Source organism: Hetaerina americana, unplaced genomic scaffold (assembly GCF_022747635.1).
Source record: "Hetaerina americana unplaced genomic scaffold, ioHetAmer1.1.p SCAF_4, whole genome shotgun sequence".
Taxonomy (NCBI): Eukaryota; Metazoa; Arthropoda; class Insecta; order Odonata; family Calopterygidae; genus Hetaerina; species Hetaerina americana.
Window position 1 is genome coordinate 102,394,217 of NW_027286985.1, and position 16,924 is coordinate 102,411,140.

The 16,924-nt window shown below is 40.2% G+C and overlaps 1 protein-coding gene across 1 annotated transcript in view; it reads left to right on the top strand.

Moving 5' to 3' along the window:
- The first annotated feature begins 203 nt into the window (after positions 1 to 203).
- Positions 204 to 16,924, top strand: part of LanA (laminin subunit alpha) — a 147,546-nt gene continuing 130,825 nt past the window's right edge. Inside the window, exons 1-2 of the mRNA XM_071590876.1 lie at positions 204 to 612; positions 14,142 to 14,288. Of these exons, the coding sequence (XP_071446977.1) occupies positions 358 to 612; positions 14,142 to 14,288 (402 nt within the window). The 5' untranslated portion in view covers positions 204 to 357. The remainder of the gene's footprint in view (positions 613 to 14,141; positions 14,289 to 16,924) is intronic.

Genomic DNA, 16,924 nt, shown 5'->3' on the forward strand with positions numbered 1-16,924 from the left:
ACTTCGGAGGACCGACCGTGTGCAGATCTGGATTCAAAATGGCCCCCTTTGTTCCGAGGGTCACGAATCTTCCGCAAGTCTCTCGAGAGGACGTGCGAAGAGCGCGCTACCTAGCGTCTGCCGGTCCCAACTAGCCCATCCGCCGACTGCCACCGGATCGTCGTTGGCTCAGTCGTTGCCGCCAAACGAAGCGACGCAGGAGGGCCAGGCGGCGGAAGGCACAGATTGAATAACTACCCTCCCATCGCTGTGCCCGAACGTCAGTGAGCGTGTTTTGCGGTGTGGTCTGAAGTGAATCTGTCTCGCAGGGAAAGTTGAACTCTTCGCGGCGTGGAACCGCGTCGCTCGCCGGGGACCATGACGGCCCCCCCATTGGTCCCCCTGGTGGTGGGAGTCACGCTGATCTCCGTTTTCACGGGGAGTTTGGTGCAGGGGCAGATTCTCACACCTCCTTACTTCAATCTCGCGGAAGGGCGAAGGATATGGGCGACGTCGACGTGCGGCATCGAGGAGGACGCCGATGGACACTCCATGTCCACTCCCGAGCTCTACTGCCAGCTGGTTGGCGCGTACGCCGACAGGGATGTCAACGTAAACCTCATCCAGGGTCAGGTGAGTGTGCGCGGGGCCATCTCACTGGACATCGGCCGCGCAAACCGATCTCCCGGATTATGTTAAAACCATGTGGAAGAAGCGCGTCCACTTATGGATAAAATCTGGTGGGAGTGCGTGGATTGATTCCTTCAAGCCACCGGATTGCCATTGTATATTCGGTACAATAACATTGTGTATTCGGTGGTAAATCACATTAAATCACTGGCAAATGGCATCTCCTATACTGGAGGAAAAACCTAGGCAGCGATGGTACATTTTTGTATTGACAATTAAATTTTGCCTCGCGAGTTTACCGGCAGGCATGTTTGGTGTGTCGTATCAGGAATTTTCCCTTTGAATTCTAGTCGTTTATTTTGCCATCCCCCAGTGTCTTCAGCTACCTGTCGTGTCGTAAAAGAGTCCGATGACTTGATGCCTTCTTGTCTTAATTTCCTTCTGGCTTCTCTCTTCGCCCATTGGTCAGTACAACATCCTCCTTATTGACTCAATCCATCCTTTTGGTCGTCATGCTTACGCACCCCCTCATTTCCTACCCTTCCAAAGTTTCTGTGTTCCTGTCTCTGGCCATGTTTAAAGCCACCCTTTAATACATAGGCTCAATATGTCCATCATGATGATCTCCCTAGTTTTTGCCATGAATAGATTTTTGTTATTTTGAAAGTTTTTCCTCTTCCTTCACAGGAAGTCGTAATCCTCAAATATAAATTTCCTTTCACTTAGTGAAGCTATTGATTGGTCAGTTTTATCGTTGTATCCTATTTACTACTCTTCTTTTGCCGTACCTTTTCATAACCAACAAATTGACCGTCTCCTCTTCAGATCTTCTCCTCCCTCGGTTACCACAGCTATCCTCCGTATCTCCTTCGAAACTCAGCATTCTATTTTTTCAGTGACCAAAATTTTCTGAAGCTTCATTGTTGATTTCAAATATTGCTTATCGATTCAAATTTTAAAATGAGTTAAAGATTTACATTCACAACATGAAGTGAATCATAACAATCCCTTTCCCTTTCTTATTCGGCTCATTCGGTAGATTCGAATCCAAACTTAAGCACCGTAATATCTTCACTTACTATTTCAAGACAATTCTATGGTCTTTATGATAGCTGGCAAAGGTGGATTATTTTCTAATCCACCCTGTCCAATTTTTTCTCCCATCTCTTCTCTGTTAGCAGTTGTGCTTAAATTATTTTTCCTTTTCCCTCATAAATTGTAATAAGATTTGGTCTGAATCTATGAACGTCTCAGCTTTGCATTGCTTTCTCCCAAAGGTGACTCTTATCGAGACCCTCAATATATGCGTCGTCGGGGCAATCATTTTACAATGTTCTCAGATGTCTCCTTTCATCTTTTTGGGAATCCGCACTAATGTATTCTCTCTGACAGTATCGGTATTTTGGGTTTGTACCGCCGTAGGTTGTTGAGTGGTTGCGATGATTAGTCTATACAACGCGTGAGAAGTCATCCTCCTAATTCAATATTTTAATTAGCTCCGCTACTATATTTATAATTGATTTCTGGGGAATCGTGTCCGCGAAAGTCCTTAACTTAGGAATCGAAACCTGCCCCAAACAGGTCTACATTGTTTCCCTCAGCCATATTCTGTGCTTGATTCTTTTTCATTGCCAAAATTCCAAATACTATTTCTCACTCTTCACTTTTCCCACATCCTCAACTAGAAGTCTACCTTGTTATGTAATGCAGTGCATCTCACAATGATCCTCGAAGTTGTCACAACTATCCCACTGGCAGCTTCAATATTTTGCTGCGAGGAATGATCGTGCACATTCTCGAATTAAATCTCTGCTCGTTGCATTATGGATTTCCTTGGCTTTCGGATACTGTAGTTTCTTTTCTTTTTGCTAACGCTGTCCTCCTTCCTATTTGTCGGTCTTTTCCCTAGTCCACCCTCTTTTAAGTTCTCTATCGTATTCCATCATTCTGGACTTCTTTTGTAAGCCCATTTTTATTATTATATTTCCTCCACGTTCCCCATATTACCTCATTTATTTCCACACCTGCGTTCAGCGTCTCACGGTCATCGAGCTTATTTTTCTGTTTCAAGTCAAGTTGTGCGCTCTTGTCATTCAGCGTCATCGTGCTCCATATGTATAGTTATGTGATAAAACTTACGAAGGTAGGCTTAAAACTAATGCACACATGCTTGTAGACCACAAACAAAATAACATTCAGAAGCACTCCTGGTGGCATGTGGAAGTAACATTCCCTCTCAACAGGTTTGAGGTCGTTTCATTCATTCAGCGTATTTTGAGAAGCGGAAGTATGGAGGCGTATTCTAGTGCTATGTCAACGCGAGTTAGCTTTTCTTTGTAAGTTGAGGAAAACAATAAAAATCGCAATATCGGGGGAATAAGGAGGGGTTTTTTTGTTCTCATCTGTGAGACGGTGTGGTACCCATCGTGCACAGATTTGACGGTATTTCAATTGTTCAATGATTAAGCCAACGCGTTCGTTGTATATACACATATAGTTACGATACGCTTTTGAGTGATTCGCCGGTCATTTTGAAGCAAATCTTCGACGAGGTTGCGATGTTTATCGTCTGTGGCAGTGATCGGTCGTCCGCTGCGTGTTTCATCAACAATTATGGCTTTTCCAGGAACGAAACCACGAAATTTCACTACCCATCAATTTTCAGTAGACCTATCAACAACATCGTCACCATAAACAGCCTTCGAACGACGATGAATCTCAGTAGGAGTCACTTTTTCAGCAGTTAAAAATTCGATAACAGCACGCTGTTTAACTCGCGTTGACATAGAACTAGAATACGCCTCCATACTTCCGCTTCTCAAAATACGCTGAATGAATGAAACGACCTCAAACCTGTTGAGAGGGAATGTTACTTCCACATGCCACCAGGAGTGCTTCTGAATGTTATTTTGTTTGTGGTCTACAAGCATGTGTGCATTAGTTTTCAGCCTACCCTCGTACATTTGCCGTTGATACGAAAGTGAAGCCAGTCAAGACTAGGCCATGCCTATGGAATAACACTGTAGGTACATTTTTTGAGAGGATTCGAAAACGGAAGAGCATCTCGTTCTTATTCCTATATTTCCGCTTAAGGTATAAAAATAGGGAAGAAGGAGCCCTCCCGACAGAGCGGGCCACAGTTTTCTATTTTTGCTGCCGAAACTATACGTGAGCATTGAGATCGTTCAACGTGCAAAGAACAAATGCAGTAGTGATGTCCGCTGAAAGGTGTCGATCAATTTATAAGTTGACTTACGTGTCGCAAGTGTTGAATATGGATTATATTTTTGATGGCATTAAAGAAGTAAAATTTTGTTGAAGATTCTTCCCGGAGTCTGTAATAGACTGAGGAGACTAGGAAATCTTCATATCAAGATGAAAAATGATTGGGTATAGAGAAATTCAGTGATTATTTGTCGGTGAAGTCTTAGAAATGTTTAGTGAAAATATCAGGAGGCGATAGAGGTCCATTTATGAAAGAAAACCGGAATGACGCACTCGTTGAAATTGCTACACTTTCATTAGTAAATTGCCCCTGTTGAGTGATGAAGTTTGCTTAATTTTTTCTCCAAAATATACGTAATTAGTATTATTTTATTTTCCGCACCTCCGGTTGTCATTTAACCGAAGTTATATCGTTTATTCCCACATGAGAAAATCATTAGTAGTTAGTACATGAAACCCGTAATATGAGGAATAACATTCGCAGAAATTCTGAAGGAGTATTTATGTCGTTATTTTACTCAAAATGGTGCGATGCATAATATTATTATTATTGTTAAAGGTATTCAACCGGTTAAGGTAGGTTTTAGATGGACATTGCATGAACAATTGTGCAACAATACCTTTCTTCACTCTCCTAACCAAAATCACAGCCTGAAATTGGGCACCACTAACATTAAGCCCCTCTTCAATCACCCATCCTCCCTCAACTCCATCCAACATGTCTACCCTATTCCCGCCCTTTCCTCTTTTGCCTAATTTTCTCCCCACTATCACAGTCTTCAACATCCCATAGCAAATCAGAATGCTCTGCATCCATCTTTCCTGCCTCCCTTGGATATCTCACAGAAATTCTCTCTCCTTCCCCACCTCCTCATTTGTTTTCCTTTCTGTTCATTTCACCTTTTCCATCCTCCTCCGTACCCACATTTCAAAATCCTCCAAACTACGCCTATTATCTTGCTTCATTGACGATGTTCCCGCGCCATACGGGATACCATAATTTTTTTATAAGAAGTCAACACCCATATCCTTTTCCAACGATTACCATAGTTGAGTATTACGAAGCACTCGGCAAAGGTGAATGCAAATATGAGTGAAGTGTAAGGGTATGAGAATTGTAGCCATGGGAATGGGAGATGGTTGCCAGAAAGAAATTACTTTGGCTCATACATATTAACCTTATGCGTAAAAACCCACGAGAATCCTCTGAAGGTAACTCCTTAAAAGGAATCCTTTTCATCGCGGACTTCTGCAAATTCTGCAGAAGTCCGCAGGTTCTGTTTGCTCAGAGGCACCAATCTAAGCAACTTGGAGGCAAGTAGGCTATTTTTTAAAACTCATATGACACCGAGTTACCTGACCCGACGACTTCAGAATGGAAAGTTCTCAGTGTGATGTTCAAGTATAACGTAATTTTTGCTAAAAAACAACTTTGATTCAAATTTCACCGCCAAACTAGTGCCTTACAGGAAGTATGAAGTAAGCAGGAAACTCACCCGATGAACCTGAAAAAGTTGCCTACTTCCAGGCATGGAAGCTGAAAAACGAAACTTACTCAAAAATTTTTCATTGACTGGCTGGCCTTCCATACAGTCCCCATACCGTGCTTCATCTTTTGAGAATTTCACTGCGCTGGAATGTTTGTAATTCATCCTTTTGAAAATGACTGTTTCGAAGCGGCGGTGAAAAATATTTTTAAAAGAATTTGCAATCATTAGAGTTTAATTAGGTAGTGTATGCGACATATTCATGAATATATCCTTCCCATGGACCTCAACCTTAACTTAGTTGAAGGACTTGCACATCCCGATGACCCACTAAGACTGCCTTCAGAGACGAAAACTCTTGAGGAAGTCATTATACGTATAAATTTAGCCGGAAAGCAAGAAATGTTAGGGAACTTTGGATAGACTTTTTCAGCCAATAAGTGAGCAATATGGGCGCGCGACTATTGATGATGAGATCCCCTTCAGGGAACCCAATGCGAAATGCATTTGGGACAAGAAAGGGAAAACAGTAATTTAGGATTAAGACATCGATGGACTGGACCCCTCCCCCACCGTCCACTCTTGGACTTAATGTTGACGTGGTGGAAGGGCTTGACTGTTCCGATTACCCAAAGACCTGGCGGGAGTAATGATGGTAGGATCACTAGTTCCATATAGATCATGGTTGGATCACTTGTTCCATATGGATCCTGGTAAGATCACTTGCTCCACATGTATCGAATGAGAGACAGACCATAGAGCGGCTGTGTAAGTACGTGAGTCAAGTGGTTGCAAAGTCGACTGACCTCTGCAGGGAGGACATTTAATTTGATCGTGTGAGGTTTTAAAACAATTGAGATAATTAGCGGGAAGCCACCTCAGTTATCTTCCCGTGATTTTATGACTCTCCCTGTTATTTGCATGATGAATCATAGCGGAAATGGGAAGCTTATTTGAACTGATGTCGTGTTTTGTAGTGATTTTTGACGAAACTTAGAATGATAAAAAATGAATGAAAGGAAGAAATTAGTTATGTTATCAGCAGTTAAGATAAAGTGATAAAAATATTATATAATAATTGGGTAAGTTCTAAAAACAAGGTAATGATAACTGATATAATAACGTTAGATTAGAAAATAAATAAGCAGCCACGGATTACCGGAGAGATGATTAGTAAGATGGATGCACAAGGAAACGGAAGAACGTGAGCAGGGTATTATTTAAAAGAACGCATAGAGTGTTCAGCTAACGGTTATTTACAACTCTCCTATTAAATCATAGATAATTCGTTTCCCACTGCCAAATGGTGAAGAAAATTCTATGTAGTGAATATTTCTCAAAAAGTAATCAAAATTTTAGCTAAGGAAAAAATTAAATGTGCCTTTTTCAGTGGTTCATGACTGAAGAACGTGATCTCTCGCACTAAAGACAAAGTTCTCAAAGACGAGAGGAGTGGAGTTTATGAATTAAAGTGCTCGGAATGTAACACGAAGTATGTATGTTGGGCAAATAGGACGAAAATTCAAATAAAGGATAAAAGAACACCGAACGTGTAAAGAATAAGAGCATTACATCCCTCTTTGCGAGACACCTAATCGAGAATTACCACAAAAGTGACTTTGTGACTAAAATGATTCATTTTGAAAATAAAGGTCAAAGGCTCGATGCTTTGGAGCAATTGGAAATTTTGAAATGCGTCCGTTGCAAGGATGAACTGGCCAACGAAATTTATTATCCCTCCCACTCCCCACTCCTAGATATAATGCTCTTCCAAGTCAACAATTGACACCGAAAGATGTAGTACTCTTTTTACATTAAAACCATTACCATTAATTCCAGCTACATTAAAACCATTTTACCCCTCAACCCTCCCTTACACTCCCTCTCTGACCAACCCCCCTCCCTCGATCAGAAGGTATATATACCATGTATGCTTCTATGAGGACCGCCTGATGATGACGTTCAACGTCGAAGCATGGGTCGTGTTTTTAAATAAAGTGTGTGGCATTACAAAGCCAATAATTTCATTTCATTATCTTATCGAATTCAATGATAAAATCAAAACGATCAACCAGTAGGGTACAGGAAACAGTACAAAGAACAATTATATGGTCTGGAGGCTGGTGGACGCGGTACGCAAGATGCTGAGAAAATTTACGGGAGGTGAAAAGCGAAAGCAAATACGAGAGATTAAGTGAGATCCATAAATAAATCCTAAATGAATTTAGCAACAGTGGAATAGGAAGGCAAAGAAGAGATAATTAGAAATTAAGTTGTGGCGAAAATTTATTTAGGCCCATGAAAAAGGCATTAATGCTACGAAGCGCCTGAGGGATATGAAACCAAGAGAGGAATAAAGAAATTTTCAGAGGCCATCAAAAGCCTACCTCAGATCAGTGGACTAGGAGTAAAAAATTAACTCAATTAGAGGGAGATTCAAGCTTTAAAAAGTATGGGCGTTTGAGAATCGACCACACAGAGCTCTGCTCTACAGTAAACCTCCATTTAAGCTCAATCAGAATTCTTCCAAGTGCCATCTGTCCTTTCATCCTTACAAAGCTCCCTTTCTCACTGCTATCCTGTATTCCACTTGCTCCTTACATCTTCCATTCTAAGTCTCCAAAATTCCCGAATATGTGAATGATCTAACTTGATCCAGCTGTTTCCCTTCGGGTGTTTAACTTCGTTTCATATTGCATCCTCCACTATCATTACTCATTCCGTTATTCGCCGTATTTAATCCACCGACTCTACCACACCACCTTATTGATTCCGTATAAACCCTAAGTGATACGAATAATAGCCTGCTTCAAATGTCTGACTGGAGCATAAGTAACTTCGCAGCACATGGCTAAAATTAATGTAAGGCCGCTTTGATCACAGGAGAATATTTTCAAAGGCATTGTCCATGGTTGGATTGAAGGTGGTAAAGAGAGTAATTACACCTCCTCCTAGAATATGCTAGCTCTTCATAAATTATCATTTTAGTTATTCGGGCTGAGGTTTTTATTTTAAAATATAAAATATGTTTAGTGAATTGAATATTTATACTTTTTAATTGATTTTATTCGCTAATATTACAACATATATATGTTACAAGGAAGTTTTAGTCTAATGGGTAGAGCGTTGGACTACTGACCGGGTTTGATTCCCGGAGACACCTCTAGGCACCCTCAGCTTCACCAAGTTGTGTGCTTTTTTGGGTACCAGATCTTCCTGGGAAACCGACACAGAGAAAGGAACTGGTCCCCCTACCCTGATGTGTGAATTGTATACGCTGTCGGGCGTAGTACTGGGTGAACTCAACCATCACCTATCAAACCGGCCTTCAGGTTGACAACAGTGGTATGTTATGTCACCCCCACCCATTGCTACTCAAGAAATTTGGAAAACGTGGGATGAAACTTTTTTACGACCTCATTCAGAGCACATACGCGGGAGGAATTTGGCTGGGAGACATCGGTAGTAATACTAATTACAGATTCAGGTGTGTTGTGATGGAACCCTTCCATAATAACAGACGAAAACTCTGCGATTTTCCACTTAATAATGATATATATTTAACTAGTTTCGATGTACCACATCATTTCCAAGTGAAACTTTCAATTTGCAGAGTCCAATATATATAAAAATATATATGTATATATATATATATATATTTATTTATTTATTTATTTATTTATATATATACGTATACTACGTATCTCGGAAGTGTTTTGGACCAACACGGTCAAAGTAGTAGGGACGTAAGGAGAAGAATTCCGCTAGGCAAAGAGGCTTTCACAAGGAGGGAGTTGACAGGGACGTTGAGTAAGGATATTAAGAAAAGACTCATAAACACTTTGATATGGAGTGTTGCTATGTACGGCGCGGAAACGTGGTCTGAGAAGCAGGAGGATAGACGTAGACTGGAGGCTTTTGAAATGTGGGCGTGGAGAAGAATGGAGAAGGTGAAATGGACAGAGAAGAAAACAAGTGAGGAAGTACTTGGTATGGTGGGCGAGGAGAGGGGTGTGTTGGGAGAAATCCTATTGAGTCAAGAACAATGGATGAAGGGCGTATTGACCGGCAGTGGGATGTTGAAGACTGTGATAGAGGGGAGAATGTTAGGCAAACGAGGAAAGGGAAGGAACAGGATAGGGATGTTGGTCGGGATGAAGGGAGGAAGGAAGTACTCAGAGATGAAGAGGGATCTGATGTAAAATAGGTTGCTGGATTGTTTTGTTTTGTTAGGCGTCACAAAATATTTATTTGGTAGTTGTGTTCATCCAAAAACCTCCCTTAACCGGTAGATTACTTAATAATAATATATATATATAAATATAATATTTACATACATATATTTTATTTATATATATACATATTATATATACACATATTTTATAATTATACATATTATATAGTCCAGAGGGTAGAGCGTTGGACTACTGACCGGAGGGTCCCGGGTTCGAGTCCCGGGCAAAGCACTCTGGGCACCTGCAGCTCCACCCAAGCTTTGTGATTTTTCGGGTACCAGATCTTCCTGGGAAACCATAACCGGCACAGGGAAAGGAGCTGGCCCCCCTACCCTGATGTATGAATTTCACACGCCGTCGGTCTTAGTACTGGGTGAATTCTACCATCACCTACCAAACCGACCTTCGGGTTGATTACTGTGTTTATGGTTTATATATATACACATATATATAAAACCTAGTAGGTGGGAAACCGGGGTGTCCCCACGCGCTGGGAGGAGTTAAGCGGCTAGGAAAAACAGTAGCTCTTGAGGATGGGAGAAAAACCAGGTAAAGGGGGGTGGAGATTGAAGGCTTGGAAGGGATTGAAGGCGAGGGAGGAGGATAGACAAAGGAGTACGGAGAGGCCGGTCGGTTGCAATGAGACGGTCTTCTTCTCTTACCTGGGTTCCTTGTGGCGTCCATCGTCCCGTCTCCCCAGGGCGTGCGGGAAAGGAGTTCCTGTAGCGTCGGTTCGGATCCGTTGGCCGATCGGTCCCCTCCGTTGGGGATCTTCCGGGTGCCGACAGTCTACTCGCTTCGCGGCCCGAAGGAGTGGGAGGATGGTGCCCCTCAGCGTCGACTCGGGACTAAGCCGCTGTGTGTGAGGGGCTGATCTCGAGGAAGGGTCTGTCGGAAGGGGGGGAGAAAGGTCCGTTCCCCGTCGGGATAAACCCAGGATTTGTTCTTCGCTTGGTCTTCACCGAGAAGCTAGTAGAGTAGACTCACTTGGTCACTTTTAGATCACTAATAAAAATATGTAGAAGAAGTTAACTTTGGGAAACGCAGTGAAGAATCAGTGAGATAGATTCGGGATGAAAATCGATGAGAAAATAACAAAGCTAACGGGATTCTTGTAAAATAGGCAGCCTAAGATGAACATTAAAGTTGGAGGCATGAACTAGCGCAATTGCAACCGTTCGCTCATTTAGGAAGTGTTTTAGAAGAGGGAGAGCAAAGTAGTCAGGTCTTCAAAAGGGGAATCGCATTGGATAAAAATAGCCTTCCCAAAAAATTGTGAGTTTTTAGAAGGACCATGGATAAAAATTTAATGGGAGGACCCGGGAAAACTTTATTGTGAAGCGTAGCTAAAAGAACTGTGGGAGATGCCGCGACAGTTGCGTTAACGGAGTTAAGTTTAATTGGTTTAAGCACTCGGTTGGAGGCTTTTGAGGTATGGTTGTGGAGAAGGATGGAAAAAGCAAAAATGTGGGAAGAGAAACAAAGGAAGAAGTTGTAGGCATGTGGTGAGGAAAAGAGAGGATTGCTGAGAGAAATTCAAAGAAGGAAGGAAAAACGGATGCCGGGCAAATTGAGTGGTAATGGATTTCTGAAGACTGCGGTAGAAGGTAGAATATTAGGTAGCCGCGGTGGATGCAGAAAGAGAATGTACATTTCGGGCGGAATAAAGGCGGAATTCTATGGTATTCGGCTTAACTTTATGAAACTTCATGATGAATTGTGAAAAATAAAAACTTTGTAAGTTCCACTGAATTTTATTTAAAAAATACCGGTTTTGTCCAACAGTCGACATCATCAACTATCTGATGATATTGACTGCTCGACGTAATTGGTCGAATTTAAATAAAATTTAGTGGAACTTACATTTTTTTTTATTTTTCACAATTCCGAAGGAATGGAGGCTGTAAGTTGGTGGATTCGAAGGTTTGATAATTTTAATGTTGGCTTGAGAGTATTAACTTGCTGTCACGTTGGGCCAGGGTGAGGAGTAGCATAGATTTAGTTTTTGATCCATCGAAAACATACCGTGAACGGTAGTTTACTCTAAATAAAAATTTAACGTACTTGAGTACGTTATTTTGTGTGCATATAACAACTTTTCGCATTTGTTGACGATTTCTAGGCTATATCTCTTCCTAGGATAAGCCCCTCTGAAACACATTATCCCGCCACAATCCATCCTATCCACAATACCTTTCACAATTACAGCCATACTATTAAATTCCATGAACTCTTCCCTGCTTTAGCATCGGACCGTGCTTTTTGCATATTGTTTCTTATCTTTTTGATGTTTTATCCAGCCATAATTGCATTTAATCCTCTGATGGTTAAGCAGTAGGTTAAGGTTACAATTGTCAGAGAACTGACTTCATCAAGCCTAATCAAACGGAGTGGCTGGCTAACAACACGAGTATGGTTTTCTTCACGTTTCTTTGGTATTTTAGAGATATTGTTAAGAAAAATAAAAATGTTTTTCTACGTATTTCAGGTTTCTCTGTTGTAGTCATACTTACGTTATATGTAAGAGAGTCTCCCAATATGTGTATAATTCCTGGAGACTTAATGGTTGTATTGGATCAGCTAGAAGGCACTTAATTAATTTGCATCTTTACTGTGTTACTATTTTTGAAATTTTATATCTGAAATGATGTAATAAATTGAAATGATTAATATTAACTAACGCACAAATGACAATTTTAAATTGATATAAGAATAGGTCGTTCATCATCGAAGATCATGAACACATATAATAGATTTCAGAGAAAATAAGGGAATCGTTAAAGGTATTTTTTACCCCTAGTTTCAATATAGATAATCGGAACTGATTAATAAGTTTAACTCGCAAATACTTCACGTATGGCACTACCGTGATTGATGATTATTTATTATAATAAATATTAGGTTACTATAAGTTTACGTTCTATAAAAAACTGTTTTTTAAAACTGTGTAAAAAAAGCAGGAGGATTCTATTTCTAGCAGGAGGAGAGGCAACGTTGGTCTTCTAAATGTAGAAATGCCGCAGTTGCCTCCTTTAAATAAGCAATTGGAGGAAATCAGATATATACTGTTGATTACCTCCACTTTAATCAATTCATCTCACCTAATAAATTCAGCTTCTTTATTAAAAAAAACAAATTATCGATATCGGGACAGGTTTTTTTCATCCACGAACACGATTTTAGTAGGTTGATTTTTTTAAAACTATTCGCAGAAAAAATTAAATGAAATACATATTTTCCTAAAGCTAATCTTCAATTACATCTCTTATTGAGAGTTGAGTGCTTGTCTAATTCATTTAAGGGGTAACTCTCCCGGTGGTGTTTTACCAATTTTCGTGGAATATTCTGCGAAAGTGAATGTGAGCATAATGTAATATGAACACGATCATTTTTTAATTTCATAAGATTGATGCATTCTATGTTTCTTCTTCCCTTGTTTAGATCAAACGCTCGAACATTAAGATTACATAAAGCGAGTAACTTGACACTTTCAGGCTTTACTTCGTGGAATTGTTTTATGTCCATATTAAATGAGTTTATGATTTGTTGGCGGAAAATTACAAACTCATTTAATAGGGAGTAATGTAATTTATAGAGAATTTGCAAAGTACCCGACCATTCTAACTAAAGCCAAGGTGGTTCTAACCAAAATCAGAGGGGGCCACCAATACTCTCGCTAAAACCCATCTTCCTGATTCAGTTTGTATTTAGGATCTATTCTACCCTTCATCATTCAGACTTCGTTACCTTTTTGAATTCATATAAACAATGACATTATCGCTTTGAGATTCTCAGATATCACTGAAATTGATTAAAAAACAAAGGAAAATGGAAACACGAACTGAGGTTATCTTTCAAATCTGTGAATTAATAACAAATATACAAAATGTAAAAAATGAACGCCATATTAACAAAGATAAAGAAATAAGAAATGCATTAAGATTGTACGTTAAAGTAATGTATTGCGGAATGATTTCATTTTATTTATTTTTCCCTCAGTCCCTCGTCAGCGTTGAATCTCTCGTTTTATTTATAATGTGTGATACCATAATTACATCAACTTGAGGAATATTATTAAAAATGGTATTTTCTAGCCACAGCTGATCTCGGAGTCATCTCTGAGAGCAATACGTATTTTTCCGTTTTCATCGAGGGGAAGTAGGTCCATTAACCCAACCAACGAAGTTTGAGGTGCATTCCGTGCTGCCTTATGATGCCAAGACGAATTTTCTAGGATGACCGCCCGTTTTCGCGGGCCTTGAGGTTTTGCGAACTTCATTGTGGTTCATATAATCTGGATTTCTAAATTATTTAACCAATACTTTGAATGCTGAATGAATTTTAAAATGTTGTTTATAGAGTCTTGGTACTCATAACTATACATTTCATTCATTCATTTCAGGCTGTTTAAAAAGTGGTCCACAACCTGACTTTGATAAATCGTGTCCATCGGCGTGTCTCTCTTAAGTTTTTCGGTATTCCTCTGTTGTTTACGATTCCGGGTATGCGAGATTTGTGTGTATTGAAGGGAGTCCCAACTTCTTCACCTCCTTTTGCACTAAAAGATCTTTGCATATATTTTCAGGTGTGCGACGTGTGCGACCCTGGCCGGCCGGACAAATGGCATCCTCCCGAGAACGCCGTGGACGGCTCTGAGAAGTGGTGGCAGAGTCCTCCGCTCTCCAGAGGCACGAAGTATAACGAAGTCAACCTCACCATCGACCTGGGACAGGTAAGGATCAACCATCGGGCAACCTCCTCGCCTTTCCCCGTGCCCCACCGCGTATTTCCCCCGCAACCGCCCACTGGTGCGAGCGTATCTGGAGTGTGCACTTTGAATCTAATGAGCACTTTGTGATCGATTATTTTCAGACGATATTGAATCCATCTACGACAATCGATCTCTCACTTGTATCGACTCTAACCTATCCGACCTATCTCCAACCGATCATTCGCTCTCCATGCAGACAAGCTAAACATGGGCAATTGACGCTATCTAGACTGAAATTTTATTCTCCCGATTGAAGCACAGGGCTCAAAAATGGATTATGAACGATTTAGAAAATTATTCGAACGCAGTCGCTTAGGAGAAATGAGTTAAATTAACTTATATGCGTTGTATTCTGGCACTTGTGCTTTCATTGCACCGTAATATAGAAATCATTCCTTAGTTGACTCACAGTTTTATAAAAAATTTATTCACTTTTTGTGTGATGAGGGATGAGAGTTTTTGTGCTAAAGAACTGCAGAAAGGTGTTTTTCAATAATTAAACTTATGAGTAATGCATATGGTGATTATTCCATTTAAGTTTGGTAAAATAATGACCTCGCCCATACAAATCTACTTTTCCAACGGGTTACGTAATGCGAAAATTAAACATGAGTGCATATTCAACGATTTGTATGCGGTTTCGGCATTCATTTCCGTTATTATGCGATTCGTGAATGTAAACAAGAGCCGATCCGTAAATGTTGGAGAGTAAAAACAATACACGTTTACATAAAATTCGAAAGTACTCGTGCGTCATTTCATGATGCAAGTTGCTTTGTACCTCATTGTGCTCAAGGTGAAACTCCGGTCAGTATTAAGTTTCTAATTTCATGGAAAAGTTTCTTAAAGGAAAAGGAAGTCTTTTTCATGGTTTAATTCTGTACATCAAGCCTGAAATTGTGAACTCATTGTATAAAACTGAATATATAAACCTTGAAACTTCCTATTTCATCATAGACCTCGTTCGAACTTTTACTATTTGGAGATAGATTGTTGCCATGGAAATCGTGGAGCTCGATTGAAAACAAAAAAAGGTAATAAATAGGATAAAATATTTTGATCATTGAATTTACAATCCGTCAGATATAAAAATTAAAAGTGGCTGTGGAACCGATAATAACGAAGTCGTATTCACTAAGTTATAGAAATTATTAGGGGAGTAAAATCAAAAAACGGAAACCGGTCCAATGCATTTTAAAGTCATCTTTTGTCGTCGACATTTGATAATCTTAGCGCAAAACCAAATAATTTATTTTTCAATTATTTTGTAATAAGATATTTTCCACCTTTATACGAGGGTAGGCTGAAAAATAATGCACGCATGCTTGTAGGCCACAAATAAAATGACCTTCAGAAGCACTCCTGTTGGCATGTGAAAGTAACATTCCCCCTCAACCCGCATGCGCAGGTTTGAGGTCGTTACATTCATTCAGTGTATTTTGAGAAGCGGAAGTATGGAGGCGTGTTCTAGTGCTATGTCAACGCGAGTTAAACAGCGTGCTGTTATCGAATTTTTGCCTTTAGCCATCGTCCGAGGTGTAATGATTACCCTTGAGGTTTCTCTGTAAGTTAAAGAAAGATATAAAAATCGCAAGGCGCAAGATCGGGGGAATAAGGAGGGTTTTGTTTGTTCTCGTCTATGAAACGGCATGGTACCCATCGTGCACAGATTTGACGGTATCTCAATTGCTCAACAATGAAGCCGACACGTTCCTTGGATATTTCAATATGGTTTGCGATACGCTTTTGTGTGATTCGCCGGTCATTTTGAATCAAATCTTCGATGAGTTTGCGATGTTTATCGTCTGTGGCAGTGATCGGACGTCCACTGCGTGTTCCATCAACAATTATGCCTTTCCCACGCTCACAACCACGAAAGTTTACTACCAATCGAATTACAGTAGACCTATCAACAGCATCGTCACCATGAACATTCTTTAAACAATGATGAATTTCAGAAGGAGTCACTTTTTCAGCAGTTAAAAATTCGATAACAGCATGCTGTTTACCTCGCGTTGACATAGCACTAGAATACGCCTACATACTTCCGCTTCTCAAAATACTCTGGATGAATGTAACGACCTTATACCTGAGCATGCGTGTTGAGGGGGAATGTTACTTCCATATGCTACGAGGAGTGTTTCTGAAGGTCATTTTGTTTGTGGTCTATAAGAATGAGGGCATTAGTTTTCAGCCTACCCTCGTAGCCTGTAATAATACGTTCCTCACCCATAAACAATACATCCCCTTTCACTAATTAAACGTTAAAAATCATTGGTACTCAACTTTCAAGAAGGTATTTTGTTAACATTAAATTTTATTCCTGCACGGCCTTGTTTGCTTGTATCCCGCTGGCACTGTCGCGATGATCAACGATGAGCAAAAGCAGCGAGTTCATAGAAAATTAGAAACTGAGTTTCGGATTAATAGCTAAATACTCATTGAAACCGGGCAGTGTTTCCGAGTGCTTACGATCTGTATCCGTAGGAGGTTGATCGCATCCATCTCACTAGATTCCCATTGATGCGATTTTACTTATTCATTCGATCTGAATGGAATGTGATTCTTTCAGTCGCTAACATTCTTTTGAATTATAT